Raw genomic sequence first — 16,208 nt, forward strand, 5'->3', positions numbered from 1 at the left:
TCTGGAATCAATATTTCAAACACAGATATAATACACAACAAGAACAGACTGCAGCTGCTATTTTGAGGACCAATTTTTACCTTACAAACATTTGACAATTAAATGTTACATACAAATGTATAACCTTATTCTGGTTCAACCAAAATATTTTAAATTTACAAATGCCAATAACCACTTAAAACTATTACTTTACAATAAAGATACAGAAGACACTAAACAAAGACGTTCCCAGGCTTTCGGAAGGGGAGGGGGATAAGAACAGACATAGCTGGATGAGCTGTGTAAGAAGAGATAAGGCAGCTGTGGGAGGACCAATCAGGATGAGGCGAATGCAAGAAACTGAGTCTTGTGGTACCACAACATCTACTCCCTCTGTTTCCCTCCCACCTTTCTAAAGTTCAGCTATGCACAGCAAGATTTACTATTAACCCTTAATGTGAGGATTACTAGCAGTTCTGGAGAGCCTAGTATTAGAAGTTGTAGTGGGATAATCCCTTTTAACCCCATACTGAAGAGGACCATTCTACTGACTCAGATATGTTTAATATCATACATTAACAGAAGCATATATCTATATACATCATTACCTTGTACAGCACAATGTAGACACTTGCAGAGACAAACAGCTATTCCCCTCACATTTCAATCATACACTTGGCATACAGAAAGCACACACATATAACAAGTACAGTATCTGAGACAAATTCACGGAGATTCTCTTCTGCCCACCAGATCCGAAAGGGACTTACCCCACAGAGGGAGGGAGAGGTTGTATAGCAAGACAATGGCTTACCCACCGGTTTTTCTCTCCCTTCCTCCAAAGGGAAATTCCACGCTTCAAAATGGATTTTTTTTTAAATAAAAATATCAGTGTGTTTGGTGCAACTTTCAAATTAGTTTTTATTCAAAATTATTTTTACTTTTTGAGATACAGCTGCTCTGTGTCCTGTATACAGAGCAGCTCTATCGTTCGCTAAGACCTGAACTCGTCAGGTCCTCGGGACTGACTGTTTTAGCGTCAGCGGGTCCTGCGTGGCTCTGACATGCAGATCCACCTGTTATCCAAGTTCATAACTTAGAGAAAGGTAAAAAGTGAGGCAGCACGACCAATTCAGTGAAAAATAGCGATCCTGCTTATTCCACAAGCAACGTTTCAACTCAGTAGGAGCCTTTTTCAAGCATATACTTTTCCAGTCCCGTAAAATTGATGGCCTATCCTGAAGATTGATTACATATTGATGGCCTGTTGGGGCCCAATCTCCTGGCACCCCTGCCGATCAGCTGTTTTGAAGGGGCCGCAGTGCCCGTACAAGCGCTGCTTTCCTTTTATTTTCCTTTTTATTGCTCACTGTGAATTGTCGACACAATTGTAGCGGAGGTTCACAGTGTCACAGCCTTCTACTATTCACTTCAATGAAAGAAGGCTGCAATACTTTAAATCGCCGATACATCTGTCTCGACAATTCAGTGAGCAAGTAGAAATGAAGGCAATGCAGCCCTCCGAGCACTGCCGCCACTTCGAGCCAGCTGATTGGCAGGGGTGCCGGGAGGCAGACCCCGACCGATCACATATTGATGGCCTATCCTGAGGATAGGCCAGCAGCTTTAAAGGGAAGGTGTCATAAATGTTTTATTTTTTTTTATCATATTGCTTTTAATATATTAAAATAAATTGTATTTATTTGTGTTCTCGTGTTCTACTTTTTACTTACTTTTACTTCTCTATGGGGGCTGCCATTTTTTTCATCTCTGTATACATACATACAGAGATGGAATACGGCACCTACAACCCCATAGATAATGCGAACGGGAGCCTTTCCATTCACTGCAGTGTACACCGTCTGTGTGGGAACGGCACATGCTCCCACACAGACCAAAATGAAGCTCGTTTCGCAGAGCGAAATCCGGCGCCATTTTCTTGTGGACCGGAAGCCACTGACGGACAGTAAGATGACGACTTCCGGCCATATGTTCAAGGAAGCGAAGGCGCAAGGAATAGGAGAGGAGGCGGCGGCAGGAGCAGGTAAGTTATGTTTGTGTACGTGATGTCTGTATTATGCTTGTGTTATACTGTCTGATTAGAACTGTATCTAATCCTCCTACACAGTGCAGTTGCTCATAAAATGGCGGAACACAGTGTAGGAGGTTTGAAGATTCAAATCCCTCCTTCTCCTGGCACTAGCCAGAATAAGGGAGGGGGGATTGTGTGAGGACACTAGAGAGAGTGTGTCTACCCCAAATTTGCAGCATAAAGCAATGAGGTTGCTTTACCACATTGACCATGCTGCAATTTTGGGAACTGCTCCCTCTAGTGCTCAGCATATGGAAATGTTATAAATTAGAATCTAAATTTATAATATTTCCTGACTTGTGAAAAAATTAAAAAACGTGTAATAATTTAAATAATAATTGCTTAAAGGAACAGTGTCATCACAAATTATTTTTTTATATGTTAAAGATGTTATTGCTTTATTAAAAACGTTTATATTCATTTGTGTGTTTGTGTTTTACTTTTTCTTATTTTAACACTTTTTCTTCCCTATGGGGGCTGCCATTTTTTGTTCCATTTCTGTGTGTGTCGATTAACGACACATACAGACATGGAATACGGCAGCCACAGTCCCATAGGGACTGCGAACGGCTCCCGTCCCATTGACTGCAGTGTACGGCGTCTGTGTGGGAACTGCGCATGCGCCGCTCCCACACAGTCCTATTCGAAATTGGCGCCGTCCGGCGCCATTTTCCTGTGGACCGGAAGTCGCGGCCGGACAGTAATATTACTACTTCCGGTCGCGGCTTCCGGATTTGTGCACTTGCACCAGCGGCAGCAAACGGAGCGGACGGGCCGGAGGGAGCCGCGGCGGCAGGAGCAGGTAAGAGATTTCAATGTATGTTCGTGTTTGTGTGTGTTTACTACTGTATGTAAACCTACTACACTGTGGGTTAGCTCAAAAAATGGCGACACACAGTGTAGGAGGTTACATCGTTCAAACCCCTCGTTTATCCCGGCACTAGCCAGGATAAAGGAGGGGGGGATGCTGAGAGCTCACTAGAGCGAGGGCTTTTAACCCAATGTTGCAATGCTGCAATTTTGGGAACAGCTCCATCTAGTGACCAAAAATGGGTAGTATTATAAATTAGAAATAATTTATAATATTACATGGACTCGTGCAAAAAAATAAAAAAAATTTGAACAATGTTTAATCACCCACACACTAAATGTTTAATTTTTTTAAAAAAAACATGTTTTTCTGGCAACACATTCCCTTTAAAGAGGCTCTGTCACCAGATTATCAAAATCCCTATCTCCTATTGCATGTGATCAGCGCTGCAATGTAGATAACAGTAACGTTTGTTTTTTTTAAAAAACGATAATTTTTGGCCAAGTTATGAGCAATTTTATATTTATGCAAATGAGCCTTTCTAATGGACAACTGGGCGTGTTTTCTCTTATTTCCAACTGGGCGTGTATTGTGTTTGTAACATCTGGGCGTGTTTACTTGTTTTACCAGCTGGGCGTTGTGAATAGAAGTGTTTGTCAGCATCATATGTCAGCATCATCCTCTTCTATTCACAACGCCCAGCTAGTAAAACAAGTAAACACGCCCAGATGTTACAAACACAATACACGCCCAGTTGGAAATAAGAGAAAACACGCCCAGTTGTCCATTAGAAAAAAAACAACGTTACTGTTATCTACATTGCAGCGCCGATCACATGCAATAGGAGATAGGGATTTGATAATCCGGTGACAGAGCCTCTTTAACTAAAAAAAAATAAAAAAAATTCTAGCGACACATTCCCTTTAAGGCTATGTTCACACGGAGTATTTTGGGGGAGGAATATCTGCCTCAAAATTCCGTTTGGAACTTTGAGGCAGATATTCCTCTCCCTGCACGCCGATTTTCGCGGCGATTATCACGCCGTTTTTCGCCCGCGGCCATTGAGCGCCGCGGGCATAAAACAGCGAGAAATACGCTTTCTCCTGCCTCCCATTGAAGTCAATGGGAGGTCAGAGGCGGAAGCGCCCGAAGATAGGCCATGTCGCTTCTTTTTCCCGCGAGGCAGTTTTTAGGCTATGTTCACACGGGGTATTTTGCCGAGTTTTTTGACGCGGAAACCGCGTCGCAAAACTCGGCAGAAACAGCCCGAGAACGCCTCCCATTGATTTCAATGGGAGGCGTCGGCGTATTTTTCCCGCGAGCAGTAAAACTGCCTCGCGGGAAAAAGAAGCGACATGCCCTATCTTCGGGCGCTTCCGCCTCTGACCTCCCATTGACTTCAATGGGAGGCAGGAGAAAGCGTATTTCTCGCTGTTTTATGCCCGCGGCGCTCAATGGGCGCGGGCGAAAAACGGCGCGATAATTGCCGCGAAAATCGGCGTGCAGGGAGAGGAATATCTGCGTCAAAGTTCCAAACGGAATTTTGAGGCAGATATTCCTCCCCCAAAATACTCCGTGTGAACATAGCCTTACTGCTCGCGGGAAAAAGACGCCGACGCCTCCCATTGAAATCAATGGGAGGCGTTCTCGGGCCGTTTTTGCCGAGTTTTGCGACGCGGTTTCCGCGTCAAAAAACTCGGCAAAATACCCCGTGTGAACATAGCCTAAGGGTAGTTTCACATGAGGTCATTACGTCCGTAAGTGATGGACGTATTTCGGCCGCAAGTCCCGGACCGAACTCAGTGCAGGGAGCCGGGCTCCTAGCATCATACTTATGTACGATGCTAGGAGTCCCTGCCTCTCTGCAGGACAACTGTCCCGTACTGAAAGCATGATTACAGTACGGGACAGTAGTTCCACGGAGAGGCAGGGACTCCTAGCATCGTACATAAGTATGATGCTAGGAGCCCGGCTCCCTGCACTGAGTTCGGTCCGGGACTTGTGGCCGAAATACGTCCATCAATTACAGACGTAATGACCTCGTGTGAACATACCCTTAGGGACCAGACAACCACTTTAACACATTACTATAGTACAGCTAGATCGGTCATTTTGACCATTTTTACGTAAAGCGATTATCAGATTTCGAATATTGGTGGATGGGGAGTTATAATCTATACACATGCATGCACTGTGAATAAACGACTATGAGGGCGTTGTGAGTCTCATTCCCACATAAAATAAATTGTGAGTAAATATATATTAGCTATGAAGCAATAATTGAATGTAAATACTTCATACGTTTTTAAACACAAAATTTCACCCCTCGCCGCTTAAATATTACGCTTCTAAAAACGGCAATCACTACAACGTCTCTACACAAGACTGAGGTTGGTGCAGGCGCCATTCTCCCGCGCAACCTCACAAGTTCTCGTCTGCTTAGCAAGCCGGAAGTGTCTATGGGAGCGCGCCCGGTGATGAGCACGGCGAGCAGCCATTCCTGAGCGACCTCTCATTCCCTTATCCAATGATGTGCGACGGCGGCGGGGCTTATGCTATCCACTGAGCATGCGCAGCCGTTCTCCGCCATGTTGCTTTCCTCTCGTTTTCCTTTTTTTCCCACTGTGTGACGACAAAAGCCGCTGCTCTTTCCGCGCTGGGAACGTGCAGAACAGGACACGGATCGCGCCGCACAGTCGTCTGCCTAGAGCGGAAAGCTCCCAAGGGTAAGAACCACAAAGTAGTGGAGATAATGTTTAGTAGATATGGGTAGTTCTTAAAACGTTGTTGCCGGAGGAGGCTTCACATCATCATCATCATCCTCCTCCTCCTCCTCCATAGGCCGCCTATTTGAGGCTGCAGTGCGGCCTGTTCCTATAAATAAGCCAAGTATTCGTGTGGAAAAGGCCTAGCATCTATGCAGAGTACAGCTTTGCCCTGGCAGAGAGCTGTGGGTTTGGGCAGTGATGGTGGTTTTGTAGAGGGGTGATACCAGGCTGCGTGGGATGGGCGGGAGAGCGCGCCGATCAGGCTCGGTTCTACTGTTGTGTTCATGCGCGCCTCATGCACTAGATTCCTATGTAGTGAATTCTCTCTTCTGATTCTCTTCTATGATTTGAAGTTGCTGCTGAGTCGTCGATTCTTTTTAATTGTGGCGGAATTTCGAGTTGCTGATATGATTGGCTTACGGGCAATAAATGGACTATAACCATTAGGCCTTATTCACACAAGTGTTTCCTACTTGCATCCGCTACAAATAGCCTGTTTTCATGTCATCCAGTTTTCTTTTCTGCAAGCACTTGGTTTAGTGCATGCTGAGTTTCTCATAATTGTCAAGCTCTATTGAAAAAAGAAAAACGGATGTGTGAATAGCCCCATTCACTTGTCAATGGGGCTATTCACAACGAGAAGTATGTTCATGTGAATAAGGCTTTAGGCCTCATGCACACGTCAGTATTTTGCGTCAATATCTGGAAGCCAAAACCAGGACTGGGTCCTGAACACGGAAGAGGTGCAAATCTTTCCATTGTAGGTTTTGTCTGTTTATGTTCCACTACTAGTCTTGGCTTCCGAATACTGACGTGTGCCTGAGGCCTTACACTAAAGTGGTGCCGCCAATCGCAACCAGTCACTGGTTCTAATGAGTCCAGTTATATTACTGTTGCTATGGGAAACATCAGAGCATGTGTAAACTACCTGGCACCTGTGTTCTGATTCCATCGTCTCATCCTTTGAAGTGGATACGTTTGGTTGGTAGCAAAAATGTTGGTTTCCTTCATAAGCTCTACGTTCACTTTGCAATGGTTGGGCGATGAATAAAACGCTCTGGGTACCATTCATAAACTTGTACGGGCTTATTCACACGATCGTGTGACGGCTGTTGTTTTGTTTTTTTTTTAACGACCGTCACATGGCTAATTAAAATCAATGCATGTTTATTCATGCGCCCGTGTGAATAGCCTGCGAAAAAATAGGACATGTCCTATTTTTGCCCATTTTCTCGGAACCCCCCACTAGACGCAAGTCTATGAGGGATCTGTGAAAATGGGTTCCGCACGGGTGCAAATTGGCTGTGAAAAACAGCCGTTTTTCAAGGCAAGTTAAACCCGTTCGTTTGAATACGGCCTTACAAAGTGTGTTGCTGATAAAAAAAAAAACAGGTGACTATCTTCGTTTTCAGTTCTGCGCTATAGACAACACGACTTTTTGTTAGTTTTATGCTTGAGGCGCCTTCTGAGTTCTGTAAAAAAATAATTTTCAAAACCTATAGTTTACACTGTTTTTTTTTTTTGTTTTTTTTTTTTGTCTCCCCTCCCCTCAACACAGAATATTTCATCTTGACTTGAAGATTCTGTTCCTGATTTACAAGGTTTGCAGTAAGAAACAATTTAGCCACTGTTCACACTTACATGTTATGCTTTCTACCGAAGGATCCTATTGTGCACTGTAGCTCTTTGTGACGTGAAAAAATGGAAATGTGATGGGACCACATTAAAAGTAAAAGGGATTTGTCAGCATCCATTTGAAAAAGGGATCTGGCAAAACTGTTAACCCCTTCCCGAGATTTGCCGTATAGATACATCATATAGAGCCAGTGCGTCCCGCTTTTTGCCGTACCCATGTAACAAATTCATGGCACCGGCTCAGAAGCTGAGTTGGTGCCATCTTCGCCGGATGTCCGTGGTATCTTACAGCTGACATCCGGCTGTAATGGCGGGGACCGAAATTAGCTTAGATCCCCGCCATTAACCCCTTAAATGCAGCAGTCAAACGCGATCGCTGCATTTAAGTTGTTTGCAGCTCATCTGAACCCCAGCAATGAAATTGCCAGGGTTCCAGTGGCTGCAATGGCAACCGGAGGCCTAACACTATTCCGATCACGGAAGTTTTCCAGGCCCGGACCAGAGGCGGGGCCTGAAAGGCATCTGTAGACGACGGCAAGATGGCGTCATTAGCGGTGGATGTTAGCTGTATGTCACAGCTGACATCCACCTGTAACTGCAGGAACCGGAGCTAGCTCCGATTTTCATTAACCCCTTAGCTGCAGCAATCGGAAACGATCGCTGCATCTTAGAGGTTGCTTGCAGATAGCCAGCCCTGCCAAGCAATCAGGCTGCCGATGCTGCTATGGCAACAGGAAGCCTAACAATGACCTCCTGCTCTGCCATTACGGAAGCCGATCAGGGCCCGCCGGGAGGCAAAGCATAATCGGCTTGCTCAGTGAATGACTAACAGATCTAATACATTGCACTACATAGGTAGTGCAATGTATTAGAAAAAAATAATCACAGTTAGACCTTCAAGTCTCCTAGTGGGACTTGTAATAAAATAAAACACAATTGCCCCTTTCCCTTATCAAGTCCGTTATTAAAAAAAGCAAATAAACCATACATATTTGGTATCGCCGCATCCGTAACAGGCTAAACTATAAAAATATTATGTTATTTAATCCACGCAGTGAACGGCGTAAAAACCGATACCAGAATTTCTGTTTTTTTGGACACTTTGTCCTACATATATTGGAATAAAAAGTGATCATAAAGTCGCATGTATCCAAAAATGGTGCCTTTATAAACGATAGCTTGTCTCGCAAAAAACAAGCCCTCATACAGCTCCGTCGACGAAAAAATTAAAACGTTATGGTTCCCACAACTTGGTGACAGAAAAAATACATTCTTTTTACAAAAGTAATTTTATTGTGCAGAAAGTTGTAAAACATAAAAAAGTGCTATAAATTAGGTATCGCCGGAATCGTACTGACTCGCAGAATAACGTGAACATGTAGTTTATTACGCATGGTGAACGCTGTATAAAAAAACATACCAGAATTGCAGTTTTTTTGGTCACCTTGCCTCCCAAAAAATAGGATAAAAAGTGATCAAAAAGTCTCATGTACCCCAAAATGGAACCAATAATAACTACAGCTCGTCTCGCAATAAACAGCCCTCATACCACTACGTCTATGAAAAAAGAAATTAGTTAAGGCTCCAATAAGCCAGGAGAGAAAAAAAATCTGGAGTTGTGCAGGCCCGAGGGGAACATTTCTTCTGTTTCAAGAGGCGAATTATCAAGGCCCTAAAATTAGGGAACCAGGAAGCCCCCCTTCCTGGTTCCCTAACATATCTGCTGGAAGCGACAACACTTCCCATCAAAATTCCCCAAACTGCAAAGTGTGGACCAAAAGGGGGATAAGTAAAGTACACCATTTATCAGTCCGACACCGGCCTGTGCAGAAAGGATTGTCACAGCGTAACACACATCTATGGATTATTTTATTCTTTTTTTGACCCCATTATTATACCACCTGACTATGCCCCTGATGTACTCTGCCCAGCTTACATATGCCCCACATTATAAACTGAAATACCAGTAAAACTCCAAACAAAACTACTACCAAGCAGAATCCATGCTCCAAATGGAGCTCCCTGCCTTCTGAACCTACAGTGTGCCCAAACAGCAGTTTACTTCCACATATATGGCATCGTCATACCCGGGTAAACCCTTTTAACAAATTTTGGGGTGTGTGTCTCCAGTGGCATAAGCTGGTGCCGGCACAACATATTTGCCACTGAATTGGCATATCTAGGGAAAAATTAACATTTTTACTTTGCACCATACGCAGCGCAATCATTTATGGAAAAGACCTGTGGGATGAAAATGCTCACTACACCCCTTAAAGAGGCTCTGTCACCACATTATAAGTGCTCTATCTCCTACATAATCTGATTGGCGCTGTAATGTAGAGAACAGCAGTGTTTTTTATTTTGAGACTATCATTTTTGAGCAAGTTATGAGCAATTTTAGATTTATGGTAATTAGTTTCTTAAAGACCAACTGGGCGTGTTTTTACTTTTGACCAAGTGGGCATTGTACAGAGGAGTGTATGAGGCTGACCAATCAGTGCCATACACTTCTCATTGTTCCAGCCCAGCATGATCCACAGCACAGTGTGATTGTGCAGTGAAAGAAGCTGGGCTGGAACAATGAGAAGTGTATGACATTGATCGGTCAGCCTCATACACTTCTTTACAACACCCACTTGGTCAAAAGTAAAAACACGCCCAGTTGGTCTTTAAGAAACTAATTAGCATAAATCTAAAATTGCTCAAAAATGATCGTCTCAAAATAAAAACCACTGCTGTTATCTACATTACAGCGCCGATCAGACTATGTAGCAGATAGGGCACTTATAATCTGGTTAAAGAGCCTCTTTAATTAATGCCTTGAGGGGTGCAGTTTCCAAAATGGGGTCACTTGTCGGGTTTCTTTTATTATTGCACATCGGAGCCTCTGCAATTGTGAACCAATTCTGTGTAAGTAGCCAAATTAGGCCTCAATTTTACATGGTGCTCTTTCACTCCTGAGCCCTGTCGAATGTCCAGGCAAAAGATTAGGGTCACCTGTAGGGTGATTCTAACACCGCATAATAATTAGAGAGCTGTCCTGTTATGTGAAAAATCCCATTTTCACTCTGCAACATCGAGTGCACACTAATTTCTGCAAAGCACCTGCGGGGTTAACATGCTCACTACACTCCTAGGTGAATACCTTGAGGGGTGTAGTTTCCAAAATGTGGTCACTTCTGAGGTGTTTCCACTATTTTTGTCCCACAGTGGCTTTGCAAATGCGACATAGCGCCCAGAAACCAATCCAGCAAAATCTGCACTCCAAAAGCCAAATGCTGCTCCTTCCCTTCTGAGCCCTGCCTTGTGCCCAAGCAGCAGTTTATGACCACATATGGGGTATTGCCGTACTCGGGAGAAATAGCTTTACAAATGCCGGGGTTCTGTTTTTGTTTTTTTTTTCCTTTATTTGTTGAGAAAATGACATTTATTTTTTTTAGTTAAAGCTACGTCTTTTTGAAGTAAAGGGATTGTTTTTTATTTTCACTGCCCAATTTTAATAAATTCTATAAAAAAAAAAAACTGGGATCAAAATGCTCACTACACCCCTAGATGAATTCCTCAAGGGGTGTAGTTTCCTAAATGGAGTAACTTTTTGAGCATTTCCATTGTTTTGTCCCCTCAGGGGCTTTGTAAATGTGACATGGCCTCCGCAAACCATTCCTGCTAAATGTGATCTCCAAAAGCCAAATAGCGCTCTTTCCATTCTAAGCCCTGCCGTGTGTCCAAACAGCTGTTTATGACCACATGTGGGGTATTGTTTTACTCGGGAGAAATTGCTTTACAAATGTTGTGGTGCTTTTTCTCCTTTGGTTCTTGTGGTAATGAGAGAGAATTAGCTAAACCTACATTTTCTTTGAAAAAAATGTAGATTTAAATTATTGCGGCCTACTTCCAATGATTTCTGCAATAAACCTGTGGGGTCAAAATGCTGACTATACCCCTAGATAATTTCCTTGAGGGGTGTAGTTTCCCAAATGGGGTTGCTTTTGGGAGATTTTCACTGTTTTGGCACCGCATATGCCCTTTCAACCTGACAAGGTGCCTAAAATATATTCTAATAAAAAGGAGGCCCAAAATCCACTAGGTGCTGCTTTTGCTTCTGAGGCCGGAGCTTCAATCCATTAGCACACGAGCCAGATGTGGTATATTTCCTAAACCAGCAGAACCTGGGCAATAAATATTGCGTTGCATTTCTCTGGTAGAACTTTCTGTGTAACAAAAAAAAATTGATTAAATATGAACTTCTGCAAAAAAAATAATTTATTTTGTCAATTTCAGCTCTACTTTACTTTAATTCCTGTGAAATGTCTAAAGGGTTAAGAAGCTTTCTAAATGCTGTTTTGAAACTTTGAGGGGTGCAGTTTTTAGAATATGGTGACTTATTTGTGGTTTCTAATATATAAGGCCTTCAAAGCCACTTCACAACTGAACTGGTCGATGAAAAAATAGCCTCTTGAAAATGTGAGAAATTCCATCTAGAGTTCTAAGTCTTGTAACGTCCTAGAAAAATAAAAGGATGTTCAAAAAAACGATGTCAATCTAAAGTAGACATATGGGTGGTGTTAATTAGTGACTATTTTGTGTGGTATAACTGCCTGTCTTACAAGCAGATACATTTAAATTTAGAAAAATAAATTTTTTTTGCAATTTTTCTCTACATTTTGGTGTTTTTCACAAATATTGAACATATCGAGCAAATTTTGCCAGTAACATAAAGTCCAATGTGTCACGACAAAACAATCTCAGAATCGCTTGGATAGGTGAAAACATTCCGAAGTTATTACCACATAAAGTGAAACATGTCCGATTTGAAAAATGAGGCTCTGTCAGGAAGGTCAAAAGTGGCTAAAGAGGGAAGGGGTTAATGGAAACCATGTGAACAGTGCCTTTAAAAGGGGTTGTCTCACGACACACATCAGAAATATATCCCGTAATGAAATAACTTCCATGGGATAGATGCGGGTCCCAGCTCTGAGCCAGCACCTATAATGAAAACTGGGTTCCCTTGTCCCCATCTGGAAAAGCGGCCGGGCGCAGACCGTGCGGAGAGTTGGCTGAGCTTACGGAAACAGTTTAGCTCGCGGTGTCACACGGTTTTTAGAACTCCTATTTACTTCTGTGGGAGTTGAAGGAACAGCAAGCCAACTTTTTGCACAGTCTCTGCATTAATGCAGCAGCTGCCTCACCGGGCGGGGTCTAGAGACCCCAGTTTTCAAAATAAGATGTGGGATACCGAGATCCCACATTTTCACACCTTTATGGCATATCTTGTGGATATGCCATAAATGTATGTTGGGAGACAACCCCTTTTTAGGTGGCCTTAAGGGTCAAATCACACAATGCGTATTACGTGCGGCTAATCCTCCGAGTAATACAGTACTAGCATAGTTAATGAGATTCCAGGAAATCTCATGTACACGCAGTATTTTTCGGGATGGAAATTGACCTGGGGTGCGTACTTTAAAATCCGCAACATGTCTATTTGTCTTGCGTTTCCGCTTGCGAATTGTATCTTCCTAGTGGTGAGGAAAATCGCACGCACAGATTTACGCAGAAAAATGTAAAAACGCACTGAAAAAAAGCGTGATTTTGTGCTGTTTTTACCTGCGAATTTCCTGCGTATTGCGATTTTGGTGCGTATTATCCGACAGTGTCACAGACAATTTTTCTGAAATAAAGATGGCAGTATAGAGTTTCTACTAATGAATACAAATACATTTAAAGAGAGCACTTCCTGGTTATATGGAGTGATATAGTGAAAATGATCGTGTGATATAGTCTGACTACATTTTCAGAAGTTTTGTAGTAGCTGGTAAATAAATGAGATAATGTAATAGTGCAAAAGATTATCCATCCAATAACCACACAAATATAAAATATATAAAAGCTGGGATTAGCAACTTAACCCCTTAATGACCAGCCTATTTTAGACCTTAATGACCAAGCCATTTTTTACGTTTTTCCATCGTCGCATTCCAAGAGCTATAACGTTTTTATTTTTGCGTCGACATAGCTGTATAAGGTCTTGTTTTTTTGCGGGACAAGTTGTATTTTTTAATAGCACCATTTTGAGGTACATATTATTTATTGATTAACTTTTTTTGGGGGGGGGGGGGAATAGAAAAAAACCTGAAATTTCGCCACTCTTTTTCACGTCTTAAATCTACGCAGTTTACCGTGTTGTATAAATAACACAATAACTTTATTCAGCGGGTTGTTACGATTGCAACGATACCAAATTTGTATAGTTTTGTATGTTTTACTACTTTTACACAGTAAAAACGCTTTTTTTTTTCAAAATTATTTGTTTTTGTGTCTCAATATTTGAAGAGCCGTAACATTTTTATTTTTTCACCGATGCGGTTGTGTGAGGGCTTTTTAAGTCAGGATTCACAGAAAACAGCAATTTTTTCATAGTTTTTTATTAAATTTTTTACGGCGTTCACCGTGCGGGTTAAATAATGTAATAGATTTATAGTCGGGGTCGTTACGGACGAGGCGATACCAAATATGTGTAACTTTTTTACTTAATTTTGTTTTTTTTAATAGTAAAGCATTTTGTAAGGGGAAAAGCTGGGTTTTTTATTTATTTTTTACATTTTTTTTAAATTTTTATTTAACTTTAAGCTTTTTTTTTTACTTTTTTACTAGTCCCACTAGGGGACTTTAAAGGAACAGTGTCACCAACATTTTTTTTTTTTATATCAGTTTTATGTTAGGGTTTTATTAAAAACGTTTATATTTATTTGTGTGTTACTTTTTTCTATTTTTACACTTTTTCTTCCCTATGGGGGCTGCCATTTTTTTTTCCATTTCTGTATGTGTCGATTAACAACACATACAGACATGGAATACGGCAGCTCCAGTCCCATAGGGACTGCGAACGGGGCCCGTTCCATCCACTTTGGTGTACGCCGTGTGTGTGGGAACGGCGCATGCGCCGCTCCCACACAGTCCGATTTGAAATGCGCGCCGTCCGGTGCCATTTTCCTGTGGACCGGAAGTCGCGGCCGGGCAGTAAGATTACTACTTCCGGTCGCGGCTTCCGGACTTGTGCACATGGAGCAGCGGCAGCAGACGGAGCGGAAGGACCGGAGGGAGCGGCGGCGACTGGAGCAGGTAAGTGATTTCTATGTATGTTCGTGTTTCAGTGTGTTTTACTAGTGTATGTAAACCTTCTACACTGTGTGTTAGCTCAAAAAATGGCGACACACAGTGTAGGAGGTTAGACCGTTCAAACCCCTCGTTTCTCCCGGCACTAGCCAGGATAAAGGAGGGGGGGATTCTGAGAGCTCACTAGAGCGAGGGATTTTTTCCCAATTTTGCAGCATAAAGCAATGTGGTTGCTTTACCACATGCAATGCTGCAATTTTGGGAATTGCTCCATCTAGTGACCAGTGCTGGGAAATATTATAAATTGAATCCAATTTATAATATTTCCTGACTCGTGGAAAAAATAAAAAAAAAACATGTTTTGCTGGCAACACATTCCCTTTAATATGCGATTCTCCGATCACTATTCTAATACACTGCAATACTTTTGTATTGCAGTGTATTACTGCCTGTCCGTTTAAAACGGACAGGCATCTGCTAGGTCATGCCTCCTTCACGATCTAGCAGGCATTCGCTCCAGGCAGACCTGGGGGCCTTTATTAGGCACCCGGCTGCCATTAGAGACACAGACACTCGGCGATCTTATCGGTGGGCGAGAGAGGGAGCTCCCTCTCTCCAAAACCACTCAGATGCGGTGCTCGCTATTGTGCACCGCATCTGAGGTGTTAAACTGGTGAGATCGATACTTATATCGATCTCACATGGCAGAGCAGGGAGATTTGACGCTCCCTGCTCTGTTTACGTTATCCTGATGCAGTGCCGTAAAAAGGCATATGCATCAGAATAAAGCCCGTTAGTGGCCGCCGTTAAAAGGCGTATTGGCGGTCACTAACGGGTTAAGAAACTGATTAGCATAAATCTAAAATCTAAAATTGCTCATAACTTGCTCAAAAATGGTCGTTTTTCAAAATAAAAACCACTGTTGGCTACATTACAGCGCATATCACATTATGTAGGGATTAGGGCATTTAGAATCTGGGGACAGAGCCTCTTTAACAAACAATATGACTAACAAATAATGAGACAAAAGGTGAGAAGTCTTTGCCCATGCTAGATTACCATCTAAATGGCATGGAAGGAGTGATGCAATAGGTACAAGGTGCTAATTTTGTCCGGAGCATCAGCCAGTGATGGGAATATTAATAAAGCTGCATAAACTAGTTCTCCAGCAAGTATCTGAGCCAACACCAATATAAAGTGCAGAGTGTGATGCAACATGAGTTTTTAGGCCACACTAAAAACTGGGAAAGTTTGGCGCAAGTTTGATGGTCCAGGGCAGTGAGTTCCACAGAAAGGGGGCAGCAAAGGAAACGTTCTGCAGACGGGAGTGAGAAAATGTAACGCGAGAGCCTGAGAGTTGGTCATTGGCTGAGCGGAGAGCACGGATGGCTTAGTAAACAAATGAGCGGAGATGTATGACAGTGCCACAGTGTGGAGAGCTTTGGAGACTAGTTTTTTTTTTTTACTTTTAATTCTTCAGGAAACTGTTAACCAGTGCATTGAGGGACAGAGCAGAGGCGTTCGTATTACTTCTAAGGGTATGTTCACACGGCGGGGGTCCGTAACGGCTGAAATTACGGGGATGTTTCAGCCTGAAAACATCCCCGTAAATTCAGCCGTACCGGCATGTGCAGGCGCTTGAACGCCGCGTCAATTACGGCCGTAATTAGCGCTGCTATTCATTGGAGTCAATGAATAGCGGCTCCAATTACGGCCAAAGAAGTGACAGGTCACTTCTTCTACGCGGGCGTCTATTTGCGCGCCGTCATTTGACAGCGGCGCGTAAATATACGCCTCGTGTGAACAG

The 16,208-nt window shown here is 42.8% G+C and overlaps 1 protein-coding gene across 6 annotated transcripts in view; it reads left to right on the top strand.

Annotated features, from left to right (window-relative positions):
- The first annotated feature begins 5,388 nt into the window (after positions 1–5,388).
- The window catches only part of ELAVL1 (ELAV like RNA binding protein 1), a 51,314-nt gene continuing 40,494 nt past the window's right edge, over positions 5,389–16,208 (top strand). For 2 of the 6 annotated variants that reach the window (XM_075863517.1, XM_075863545.1), the window contains exons 1-2: positions 5,567–5,608; positions 7,209–7,251. Coding sequence is in view for 2 of the 6 variants with exons in the window: in XM_075863500.1 (XP_075719615.1) it covers positions 5,451–5,608; positions 7,209–7,251 (201 nt within the window). In the remaining 4 variants the exon portion in view is untranslated. Of the gene's footprint in view, positions 5,609–7,208; positions 7,259–16,208 lie in introns of all 6 variants that reach the window. The other 4 variants (XM_075863500.1, XM_075863508.1, XM_075863536.1 and 1 more) reach the window with 4 other exon arrangements.

The sequence above is a fragment of the Rhinoderma darwinii genome, chromosome 1 (assembly GCF_050947455.1).
Source record: "Rhinoderma darwinii isolate aRhiDar2 chromosome 1, aRhiDar2.hap1, whole genome shotgun sequence".
Classification (NCBI taxonomy): Eukaryota; Metazoa; Chordata; class Amphibia; order Anura; family Rhinodermatidae; genus Rhinoderma; species Rhinoderma darwinii.